We start from the raw sequence: 12,439 nt of genomic DNA, 5'->3' as shown, positions 1-12,439 counted from the left end.
TTCGGTCACCTTTCCCACTACTTGTTTGGTTAGTGCCGCTGTAGAACATCTTGAAACATGTTCTTTATTCATTCATGGGACATGGGCGTTACTGGCTCGCCAGCATTTATTGCCCATCCCTAGTTGCCAAAGGGCAGCTGAGAGTGAACCACATTGCTGTGGTTCTGGAGTCACATGTAGGCCAGACCAGGTAAGGATGGCAGATTTCCTTCCCTAAAGGACATGAGTTAACCAGATGAGTTTTTCCGACAACCAACAATGGTTTCATGGTCATCAGTAGTCGTAATTCCAGATATTTTGTATTGAATTCATATTCCACCATCTGCCATGGCGGGATTCGAATCCAGGTCCCTAGAACATTAACTGAATTTTTGGATTAATAGTCCAGCGATAATACCACGAGGCCATCGCCTCTCCTTAATGTTTTACTGTCTTAGTAGTACTATATAAATGTATGTTTTGGGTCCTCCACCCAATGTCTCGGTGAGTAGACTTGTTATGCGAAGTAAGATCCCATTTTGTCAAAAGAAAACTTGGATGCACACAATTTGGGTTAAACGTATTTGCCCGAGTTCCACTTGGTGAACAAGTAAAGCTTGATAAAATTTCAAATCTCTTGCATAGTTTTAGTCTAGAAAGGATTGAAAATGGGCTTCATCTGTTCAACAATCTTTTTACTCAAGGTTGACAAGTACAAAAATGACCTGGCTGCCATAATGATAACCTATCCGTCCACTTACGGTGTGTTTGAGGAGAACATTAGTGACGTGTGTGAGCTGATCCACAATAACGGGGGACAGGTTTACCTGGATGGAGCAAACATGAATGCACAGGTGAGAGGTCTTACTTAACAAGTGCTGTAGCTACCTGTGTCTGGGGAAATTGCTGGCTCACTTGACATTCGTACATTGGAGGTGCATGGAAACTGGCATTAGATGTCTTAAACGGGCATTGTCTTTCACAGACTTGGAGTACTTAAGTACATCTAGTAAGGAAGCAAAAGTTAAATTGCTACCTTCATGCAAAGCTGGTATTGCAAGGTTTGAAGAGAGATATTTTGTGCCAAAATTCCCTTTTTTTCCCTTTGTTCTTTCATGGAATGTGGGCATCACTGGCAAGGCCAGCATTTATTGCCCATTGCCCTGAACTGAGTGGCTTGCTGGGTCTCTTCAGGGGGCAGTTAAGTGCCATAGAATCCCTGCAGTGCAGAAGGTGGCCATTTGGCCCATTGAGCCTGCACCGGCAACAATCCCACCCAGGCCATATCCCCGTAACCCCATATATCCCTGCTAATCCCCCTGACACCAAGGGGCAATTTAGCATGGCCAAATCAACCGCACATTTTTGGACTGTGGAAGGAAACCGGAGGAAATCCACGCAGACACGGGGAGAATGTGCAAACTCCACACAGACAGCGACCTGAGGCTGGAATTGAATCTGGGTCCCTGGCGCTGTGAGGCAGCAGTGCTAACCACTGTGCCACCATGCCGCCCCCAAGTATCAACTACATCGCTGTGGGTCTGGGGTCACAATTAGGCCAGACCATGTAAGGACGGCAGATTTCCTTCCCATTAATGAACCAGATGGGGTTATTGGAACAATCGCTGATATTTTTGTAGTCACCATCACTGAGGCTAGCTTTACATTCCGGATTTTACTATTTGAATTTAAATTCCACCAGCTGCTGCAGTGCGATTTGAACCCATGACCCCAGGGCATAAGCCTGGGCCTCTGGGCTCCTAGTCCAGTGAAATTGCCACCTTGTCACCATCAGCCCCGGAAAAGGTTGTTGGGAGTGGGATGGAGGGGGGGTCATGTAGAATCCAGACTAGCGATATGTAGGGCGGGATTTTCCGGCCGCGCTGGCCCCAAAACCGGAAAATCCCACCCGAGGTTAACGGACCTTTGCATGGCCCGCCCCCCGCCCGCTCCGATTCCCATGGTGGGCAGGACGGGAAAATTCCCCCTGTAATTTCCTACGCTGGGATTTCAGAAGTAGAAATTTTCCCTCCATTGTATTTTTTTCATTCCTTTTTGCAATCTCCCACAAGTTAAACAATTTCTGCCCGACAGTGGCTGAGTCTAGGCTAAAGAGATGTGCAAAGCGATGTTTCCTCACCTGAGAAGATATTGTGCAAACTGCAATAAAATTGGTTAAACTTGGCATTCAGTTTCCCCAATTCCCCATAGTCATCCAGTGCTCTTCCGCTGGACTTACGGGCTGCTACCCTTCTGCCAGTAATCATTAAACTATTTGCTTTTCAAATTGGCACTCTTTCAATTGACTTTTCAATTAGTAACTACACCTTTAGCACCAACAGTCCTGAGGATCCGGTATAAACCCCTGTGGATTTCTCTGATATTAACACTGAGACCGGGATTTCCGCGGGGGCCTGGGAAAACACGACGTGCGCACTTTTGCGCTTTTCAAAATTCACACCCGAAGCATGTGTGACTTTGTCCCAGATTTTTGTCTTTTCACTTGGGGCGGGTTCGCATTTTGCAAACCTCAGCGGAATGTGTGAGGAGTGTGGTTACAATGGGGGGGGGCCATTTAAAAGACCCACCTCGTTTTGTCAACACGGTGGCCCAGCACACGACATAATTTGAAGGCCCCCAAACCTCACGCCATGCCACCTCTGATTTCCCAAGCCGCCAACATGGCTGCTAACTGCCAACCTGCCCCGATACTGCCCCTTGCACCAACAGATCTCCCATGTACCCCCATGAACCTCACGTACCCTCCATAGCCACTCGCACAGTATCCACGATTTGCAGTCATTGAAACCCTGCAGTGCAGAAGGAGGCCATTTGGCCCATCGAGTCTGCACTGATCACAATCCCACCCAGCCCCTATCCCCGTAGCTCCACTTATTTGCCCTGCTAGCCCCCAGTCCTCAGGACCCATGCAATAGCAATGGGAATTATTTTAAAGCCATTCACAAAAAATATACCTCCAGCAATCTAATAAAACCTGAAATTAAATGCTTTCATTGATACTGGGAAAAAGACCACTACGGTGCAGAAAATGTAATACTTTGTTTGCAAACAAACAAGAAAGCAAATAGAGTCATATTAGCTTCAGACATTTTTGGATCAGTAAACCACCTGTTGAGTTGAAGCTCTTTCAACATTTAAATACCAGCCAAGCATTCATAATGGCTACAGCTGTCATAAAAGCTTTCAGCTACATTTTTATCTGAAACTGGCACAACAGAATAGTGTTCCATTTCTGGCATAGATTTTTTTTCCCAACTTTTAAAAGCTTTTTTTAATAGCCAAAGCAATTTGTCCATTTAAGTGACAGCTGAATACAAAGTTAACACTGCAATTAAGTTACTGTGAAATTCCCCTAGTCGTCACAGTCCATTGCCCGTTCGGGTCAATGCACTAACCAGCACATCTTTCAGAATGTGGGAGGAAACCGGAGCACCCGGAGGAAACCCACGTAGACACGGGGAGAACGTGCAAACTCCACACAGACAGTGACACAAGCCAGGAATTGAATCCAGATCCCTGGCGCTGTGAAGCAGCAGTGCTAACCACTGTGTTACCGAGCTGCCCCATGATAGCAGAAGCTGACAGGACTTTTTCAAAACATTCTGTAATGCATTATGGCACTTCTGATCATTGGGAAAGTAATGTAATGCATGAGACCAATGAAGCAATGCTGATCAATGTAAGGATCAACCCACCTTTGCAGGACAGATCCCTATGATGAATCGCTGCATTAAACGCATCGACATAACAATACAGTATCTAATCGTGACATTTGAAGGTGTCGAAACATTTTACACTTACCTTTCAGAATGTTCCTGACTCCTCAGTGGGCTTCTTCCGATGGCCACGAACTCTCCGAGAAAGTGTGTTTTGTAGGGATTGCAAAACCCACCCTAGCACAGGAAAAATGGGTGCTGGCTGAAATACAATTTTCCTGTACCCGTGATTTCATTTTCACAGATCACCCTGTGATCTCGGTTGCCCAGTGGAGTCGAAGTGCTCTCCATGAAAGTGAGTGGGAGGTAGGGGGGGCGGAATTTGATGTACCAGATTCCCCAGGGTCTGTCATTGTGTCTCCTGGTCCTTGGTGGAAGCAGGCTCTCAAGGGTTAAATCCCGCCTGATTAAATAGTGGATAGGATGGAAATAAAACCCCATCACCTTAAATTAACCTTGAGACCTGAGTTGATAAGTCACGAGTCACATATCCACTGGTGGTATAAACTTTTCCCATTCCTGTTCCATGCAGTAAAGGTTGTGTTGTTGGCTGTTCTAATATTATGATTTTTTTTTTCCCCTGATGGTGTAACCTTTCAGGTGGGCCTGTGCCGTCCTGGTGACTATGGATCCGACGTGTCTCACTTAAACCTGCACAAAACTTTCTGTATTCCTCACGGAGGAGGTGGACCTGGAATGGGACCCATTGGAGTGTAGGTTTCAATTGTCTTATTTGCTTACAATGCCGACTCAAAATGCTGATCATTTTCAGGCCATGCAGGGATTTAAATGGAAGAAGACCGTGACCCTTTTAGCATAGTGTAGCACCAATCACATTTACCTCCTGATGTATTAGTACAGCACCATATTCCTTTCTGCTACTCACTGGGGCATTTTTCATCTTGTGACTGCTTTCTGTCTGTATTGATAGCTTTGAAGTAAACACCAAGGCCGAGGGTGGCACAGTGGTTAGCACTGCTGCCTCACAGTGCCAGGGACCTGGGTTCAATTTGGGTCACTATCTGTGTGGAGTCTGCACATTCATAGAATCATAGAATCCCTACAATGCAGAAGGAGGCCATTTGGCCCATCGAGCCTGCACCGACAACAATCCCACTCAGGTCCTAACCCCGTAACCCCACATATTCCCCCTCCTAGTCCCCCTGACACTAAGGGGCAATTTTGCATGGCCAGTCAACCTAACCCGCACACCTTTGGAATGTGGGAGGAAACCGGAGCACCCGGAGGAAACCCACGCAGACATGGGGAGAACATGCAAACTCCACACAGACATTCTCCCTGTGTCTGCATGGATTTCCTTCTGGTGCTCCGGTTTCCTCCTACAGTCCAAGGATATGCATGTTAGGTAGATTGGCCATTCTAAATTGCCCCTTAGTGTCCCGACATGTGTACGTTAGGAGAATTAGTGGGGTGAATATGTAGTGTTATGGGGATGAGATGCTCTGACGGAGAGTTGGTGCAGAGTAAATGGGCCGAATGGCCTCCTTCTGCACTGTAGGGATTCTATGTATCTTCAACAAATGTGACAAATATATTCTGTCAGATGGACAAACCTTGAAGCATTCACTGTACAAATACTGAATGCAGCGTTAGATTTCATAGAATCATAGAATCCCTACAGTGCAGAAGGAGGCCATTGGGCCCATCGAATCTGCAGCGACCACAATCCCACCCAGGCCCTATCCCCATGACCCCACCTATTTATCCCGACACTAAGGAGCAATTTACAGGATCAAAGGTAGGGTTCTGAAGACTGTGGAGGAACAGAGAGATCTTGGGGTCTATATCCACAGATCTCTAAAGGTTGCCACTCAAGTGGATAGAGCTGTGAAGAAGGCCTATAGTGTGTTAGCTTTTATATACAGGGGGTTGGAGTTTAAGAGCCGTGGGGTTATGCTGCAACTGTACAGGACCTTGGTGAGACCACATTTGGAATATTGTGTGCAGTTCTGGTCACCTCACTATAAGAAGGATGTGGAAGCGCTGGAAAGAGTGCAGAGGAGATTTACCAGGATGCTGCCTGGTTTGGAGGGTAGGTCTTATGAGGAAAGGTTGAGGGAGCTAGGGCTGTTCTCTCTGGAGCGGAGGAGGCTGAGGGGAGACTTAATAGAGGTTTATAAAATGATGAAGGGGATAGATAGAGTGAACGTTCAAAGACTATTTCCTCGGGTGGATGGAGCTATTACAAGGGGGCATAACTATAGGGTTCGTGGTGGGAGATACAGGAAGGATATCAGAGGTAGGTTCTTTACGCAGAGAGTGGTTGGGGTGTGGAATGGACTGCCTGCAGACACTTTAGGAACATTTAAGCGGTTATTGGATAGGCACATGGAGCACACCAGGATGATGGGGAGTGGGATAGCTTGATCTTGGTTTCAGATAAAGCTCGGCACAACATCGTGGGCCGAAGGGCCTGTTCTGTGCTGTACTGTCCTATGTTCTATGTTCAATTTAGCATGCCAATCAACCTAACCCGTACACCTTTGCACTGTGGGAGGAAACCCACGCAGATACGGGGAGAACATGCAGACTCCACACAGTTTGTGGCCGGAATTTGCTGCTGCCTGTCCCACCTTCGAAACTTGATTCGATTACATAGAATATTGGTTTAAACTGAGGACCCAGGTCATGTCGGCTAAGTTTAGGTTTACAGTGGCCATGCCTACGCAGAATTTCATTTTATTTGTTCTGCTCCACTCATTTTGAAATTGGGAGTGGTAGGGAACTGGATTGAGGGCAGCTCAAAGTCAGGCGTGAGGAGGTGAGCAGGATTAAACTGATAAAGGCAGCATGCAGACGTTGTGCTGCTTTCTAATTTGTAATGTTTCTGGCGGGTATCCCAGCGCTGAACGCCCTGTTATGTGGCTGCATACCCCAGCAGAGTGCAAACTAGCAGTAATTAATTCATTAAGCTCATCCTGCACCTCTACTGAGGTGCATTCCGGCTGCACCAGGAGCTGGAAGTGGTGAAAAGAGGAGTAAGGAGCAGGAGGAACTTTGAACAATGGGGCAGCAGGCCAGTGGGTTCCCCGAACCACCCGCATTCTCTGTGCAACTTATTCACCCAAAGAGTAGTGTGGAACTCGCTACCACAGCAAATAGTACATTTGCATTGAAGTGGAAATTAGACAAGTATGCAATCGAGTCGGGAATTGAGGGTTAGAATGGTCAATTTAGATGAGAAAAGATGGCAGCAGTCTCGAGTGGAGCATGGACCCGTTGGACCCAGTGCCCTGTTTCTGTGCAGCCCTTTCTATGCAGCGTTGGAGGCCTTGGTGTGGGAGGTGCACAGGAGGTTTCTCGGGGGGGCTAGGACGTATGAGGAAGACAGTGAGAGCAGGTAGCTTTCACTACCTTCAGACCTCGATACAATGCCGCAAGTGGTTTAATGACCTCATGCGAGTGGTCAAAGTCAGTGAATGCATGTTCACATGTTAGATCCGAGAAACTGCACCACTAGCCTCACACACTGCTCTATCCACCATACCACCCCCCCAGCACTTACCGACCAACAATCTCTATCAACTATGACTTCATAGCCTCATCTGACCCTTAGCACTGCTGCAAGTAGCACACACAAACACACACACGCACACAAACACAGACAACACACACATACACACAAACACGCGAACACATATGCACACACACACAATGCCAGCCAATCAACATGGCAGGCATGTCACCTAAATGCATTGCATCACATGCACTGACATACTTCCCTCAATCTTGCTGGACAAGGTAGCCCATAACCAGAGGTAGCAGAGACCTAATTGGCAGGGGACAAGCACACTGCACGTGTCCCATCCCATAAACAGACAGAACGAACCATTGGTGCACTGGGGATTTGAGCCAGCGGCAAGGATGAAACCATTGAACATGATGGTATATTTCTATCTGATCCACCATGAAATCATGAAGAGTCACCAGTTGCCCACTTAGGGGGCTCACCTGGGCAAGGGAGGGCAAACCAGCCTTGACCTTTCCTGTTACACTCTAAAACTGTGGCCTCCAGGAGGGTCATTGGAAGGCAATCCAGGGAATTGAACGGCACCCACCCCCTGCCTCAAACCCCACCAGCAGGGAGCATAAAATACCGTCGATTGTGTGAGATACGACATGGAAATTGGACTTGCATCCACTCCATTCCCACTGGCTGGTTTAGGTTAAAAAGGAGGCTTAAATGCAGCCAGTAGATAACTAAATGGTCCACAAAATAAAAACTTAACACGGGTCAGCATCATAGAAAAGTGCCTCCAAAAACCTCCACTCATGTTCCAGAATTTGTGATGAGATCATTGAGTCTGAAAATCTCAACCTCGACCCTGCTGCCCTCGCAACATTGCTGTCTCTAAACGAGGCCCTCCCTGTGTGGTAGTGTTGCAAACCGCCCTTTGAATTGTGCACTGCGCTTCAACTAACGTGGCCAAACCCTTCTCAAAAGGCCAGGTTTGGAAGTCATCTGCCAAACGAGCAATAGGTTTCAGAGAAGGAAGAAGCTGCTCTGCCAAATACTGGCATTCACCGCTAACACTGAGGCAGGACTCCAGAAGCAGCCAAAGGTTGGGGCTAACCTTCATAGATTTGATATGTCTTTTTTTATTCATTCGTGGGGCATGGACGTCACTGGCTGGCCAGCATTTACTACCCATCCCTAGTTGACCTTGGAGGGCAGTTGAGAGTCAACCACATGGTTGTGGCTCTGGAGTCATATGTAGGCCAGACCAGGTAAGGATGGTAGATTTCCATCCCTGAAGGGCATTAGTGAATCAAATGGGTTTTTCTGACAATCGACAATGGTTTCATAGTCATCAGTAGATATTTAATATGGCACTGTCTGTCATGAAGGCCAAGTTTTCAATGCCTCGATACTCTTCAGCTTAGCAACACCTTAATGAGCAGACTGTTAGTACCATGTTTGACGACAAGACCAGATGAACTCAGACTCTAAACAAGGTGTGTGAGAGAGTCGGAGCCCACATTGGCTTTTGTCACCTGTTCCATTAGTGGAAGGAGGGATCGCCTAGTGTAATTGTGACCAAGAGTCCCAGACCATGGAACACATCACATCAACCAGACCACTCTGAAATAATGTGCTTTGCAGCTCATTTCCCAATTCAGCATCTTGGGAGGCCATCAAATGGATGGATAGATTAAACATCCTTTGTTGAATTTCTCTTGTAATACAAAAGGATTAATACAACACTTCTTGAATCAGGTCAGTTTTTTTTTATTCATCTGTGGGACATGGGCGTCGCTGGCTGGCCAGCATTTATTGCCCATCCCAAGTTGCTCTTGGAGGGCACTTGAGAGTCAACCACTTTGCTGTGGTTCTGGAGTCACATGTAGGCCAGACCAGGTAAGGACAGCAGGTGCCCCTCCCTAAAGAATATCAGTGAACCAGATAGGTTTTTCCGACAATCGACAATGGTTTCATGGTCATCAGGAGAGTCTTGATTCCAGATATTTTTTATTGAATTCAAGTTCCACCATCTACTGTGGCAGGATTCGAACCCAGGTCCCCCGACCATTAGCCTTGTTTCTGGAGTAAGAGTAGCGATAATACCACTAGGCCATTGCCTCTCCACTTAAATGGATGAAGTTATTGTAGCTTCACTCATTTTTCTGCAGAATTTATTAATCATTAATCCCAGTAGCTCAGCTGATAAAGTTGTGTCGTCCAGAAGTGAGGGATTTTTCGCTGAGTTGGTTGGTGTTGGATGGTGTGACTATTGGACCTCAGCAACCCGGCTTTACCAACAATACAAATGAGACTAGTTTCTCACTGCTGCGCTTGCTGTCCCTCTGGGACTGCCTGCATGTAGCTCTGAAGACAGACAGAATTTGGATTGGAAGCGATCCTCCTCAAACGTAGGGGCCTACCCCGCTTGAAAAACACCAAAGAGGGATATTCAGCTGCTTACATCATTGTGCTAATTTTTTTCAAATGTTACTTTTCCGTTCTGGAGACTAAGGCGGGATTTTCTGGCCCAGCTGAAATTTGATGGACTTTTAGCTGGCCCGCCACATACCCTGCGGGGAGCCCTGTCACAGCAGGGCTGGAAAATGTCTGGTGGCGAGCGGGAAGGTTGGCGTGATTCCTGCTGGGTAGTAGGAGCAAAAGATTCCTCCCTACCTTTCATTTGCTTGTCAGGATGTTGAGTAAAAGGCTGATGGTGAGATATGTTTGAGATAGCTCCAAGCAGGAGATTTTGATCTGAGGAGCCAGGTGATACTAAGGATCAAACTTGTCAGCCAGACCACGCATCAAGTAACTCATTCTCTTGAATATATTTTTAGGAAGAAGCACCTCGCTCCGTACTTACCCAGTCATCCAGTGATCCCTCCAGTGTCTGACAGTGATGCCCGCCCTCTGGGCACAATCAGTGCTGCCCCTTGGGGTTCCAGTGCGATCCTGCCAATCTCCCTGGCGTACATTAAGGTATGGTTCCATTCTGGATGTTTATCTCGTGATTCTGTGTCAGCTTTCTCATTAGTCCAGGAAATGTGTGTGGAACAAAGTGCACCTGCTACCCGTGTTTATTTACCTCTTAAAATGTCTGCCGGCTCAGCTTCTCATCTTCAGTCGATTGGCAGCCTGTCCCCCTTTCCCGCTCCCCTTCCTCCACCCCCACCAAACGTCCCAACCTAATTCCTCTCCCCTTATCTGAAGTATAATTTTTTGTTAGGCACGGTTCAGTTGGGGAACCAACAGTCCTCCCAGTCCTTCCTCGAGTTGCTGGTTTAAAAGCTGGTGTCAGTGGGCTACTGAACCATGAAGGCCATCGCAGTCAAACCCACCTCTATGTGTATCCAGTGTTCACCTCAGCACAGATAGAGCAGGAGTCATTGGATAGTAATGAGGAGTAGGAATCTTGACTGGACGTTGGGATCCTTACACATCTTTTGGACATTAAGGGGCAATTGAGCACGGCTAATCCACCTAACCTGCACATCTTTGGACTGTGGGAGGAAACTGGAGCACCCGGAGGAAATCCACGCAGAGTGGAACTTTCCCGTCCCGCCCGCCACAGAAATCGTAGTGGGCAGGACAGAAGATTCGGCGGAACATGCAAAGGTCCGTTGACCTCAGGCAGGAATTTCCAGTCTTGGGGCAAGCATGGCTGGAAAATCCCACCCGGGGAGTATGAGCAAACTCCACACAGACAGCCACCCAAGACCAGAATCGGACCGGGGTCCCTGGCGCTGTGAGGCAGCAGTGATAACCACTGTGTCACCATGACGCCCTAGAGGCCATCAGTATCAGTATAGATCAGAAATCAAACCTGTACAAGTTAGTACCTCATTGGATGGTGCACTTATCCGCTAAGTGACTCACTCAAAACTTACAAAGTTGCTGATGATGCTTCACTGTTGGACTGAGAACTAACTCTGGACTGAGCCAAGGTTTAAACTATTCTGGGCAGGCAGGACCCGCAGCTTGTTTAAGAATATAATTGTGTCAGAATGCAGATTGTTTAAAAGAAAATGGACATAGCCAGAGAGGAAAACAACATTGGCCACACAAGTACTGCGAACCTTTGGAGCAATTTGAGCCAAGTTTTAATTATCCTGCAGTTAGGCAAAAGATGACCTATCAGAAAAGAGTTTGCAGCATTGTGGGGCTTTGTAACATTCTGTGCATCTGTAAGATCCTGTCACAATGTCATATGTGGGTGGGATTCCCTGGCACCCCCCCGCTGTCATGATGTGGAGATGCCGGCATTGGACTGGGGTAAACACAGTGAGAAGTTTAACAACACCAGGTTAAAGTCCAACAGGTTTATTTGGTAGCAAAAGCCACACAAGCTTTTGGAGCTCTAAGCCCCTTCTTCAGGTGAGTGGGAATTCTGTTCACAAACAGAGCATATAAAGACACAGACTCAATTTACATGAATAATGGTTGGAATGCGAATACTTACAACTAATCAAGTCTTTAAGAAACAAAACAATGTGAGTGGAGAGAGCATCAAGACAGGCTAAAAAGATGTGTATTGTCTCCAGACAAGACAGCCAGTGAAACGCTGCAGGTCCACGCAACTGTGGGAGTTACAAATAGTGTGACATATTGGGTTCATGTCTCGCCCCGAGACCATAAAATCCCGCCCGAGGTCAACGGATCTTCCCGTGGTTGGCGCCTGGCCGGCTCGTTTTCCTGTGGCGGGTGGGATGGTAAAATTCACCCTTTACCATTTATAAACCCACTTGAGAAATCTGAGCCAGCACAACTTTTGAGAATTTGAATTGAAATGTGACTGTAGATACAGTAGTTAGTATTACAGTTAGATAGTATTACAGTAATAAGTATTACAGTTTTGCTTGAATCTTCATCTAGGATTAGGAGGTGTGGTTTATGGGGAGAGAGGGGCTGGAGGGCCTCTTCCTATTATTTGTATAATCGGAAATTTAAAATCCGTGCAGAGCACCACTGTCAGATCAATGGGCTGCGGTTTTGACTCAGTGTTTAACATATCCTCCTCTCGAATTTACTCCCGTTCCACCATCGTAAACTCCACTGGGAACCTGGCTGCAGCCCGCTTACACCTGTGAGCAGGGATTTCATTGCCCTTCCAATGGTGGAGCCGGAACTGACTCGAGGAAATTCCTAGCCAATACTTTTCTTCTTATTCTCGGCAAACACAAAGGAATGGTCTGTTTGATCGTGCAGTTTGTACTCTGAACCCACAGGTTCATGGTAAGCA

General features: G+C 47.0%; 1 protein-coding gene across 1 annotated transcript in view; it reads left to right on the top strand.

Moving 5' to 3' along the window:
• gldc (glycine dehydrogenase (decarboxylating)) overlaps positions 1 to 12,439 on the top strand; it is a 147,758-nt gene that overhangs the window by 110,156 nt on the left and 25,163 nt on the right. The window contains exons 18-20 of the mRNA XM_078214099.1: positions 684 to 833; positions 4,317 to 4,429; positions 10,038 to 10,179. Of these exons, the coding sequence (XP_078070225.1) occupies positions 684 to 833; positions 4,317 to 4,429; positions 10,038 to 10,179 (405 nt within the window). The remainder of the gene's footprint in view (positions 1 to 683; positions 834 to 4,316; positions 4,430 to 10,037; positions 10,180 to 12,439) is intronic.

This window comes from Mustelus asterias, chromosome 6 (genome assembly GCF_964213995.1).
Source record: "Mustelus asterias chromosome 6, sMusAst1.hap1.1, whole genome shotgun sequence".
NCBI lineage: Eukaryota > Metazoa > Chordata > Chondrichthyes > Carcharhiniformes > Triakidae > Mustelus > Mustelus asterias.
The sequence above is the reverse complement of the archived record's forward strand: the minus strand, read 5'-3'. Positions and strand labels throughout refer to the sequence as shown.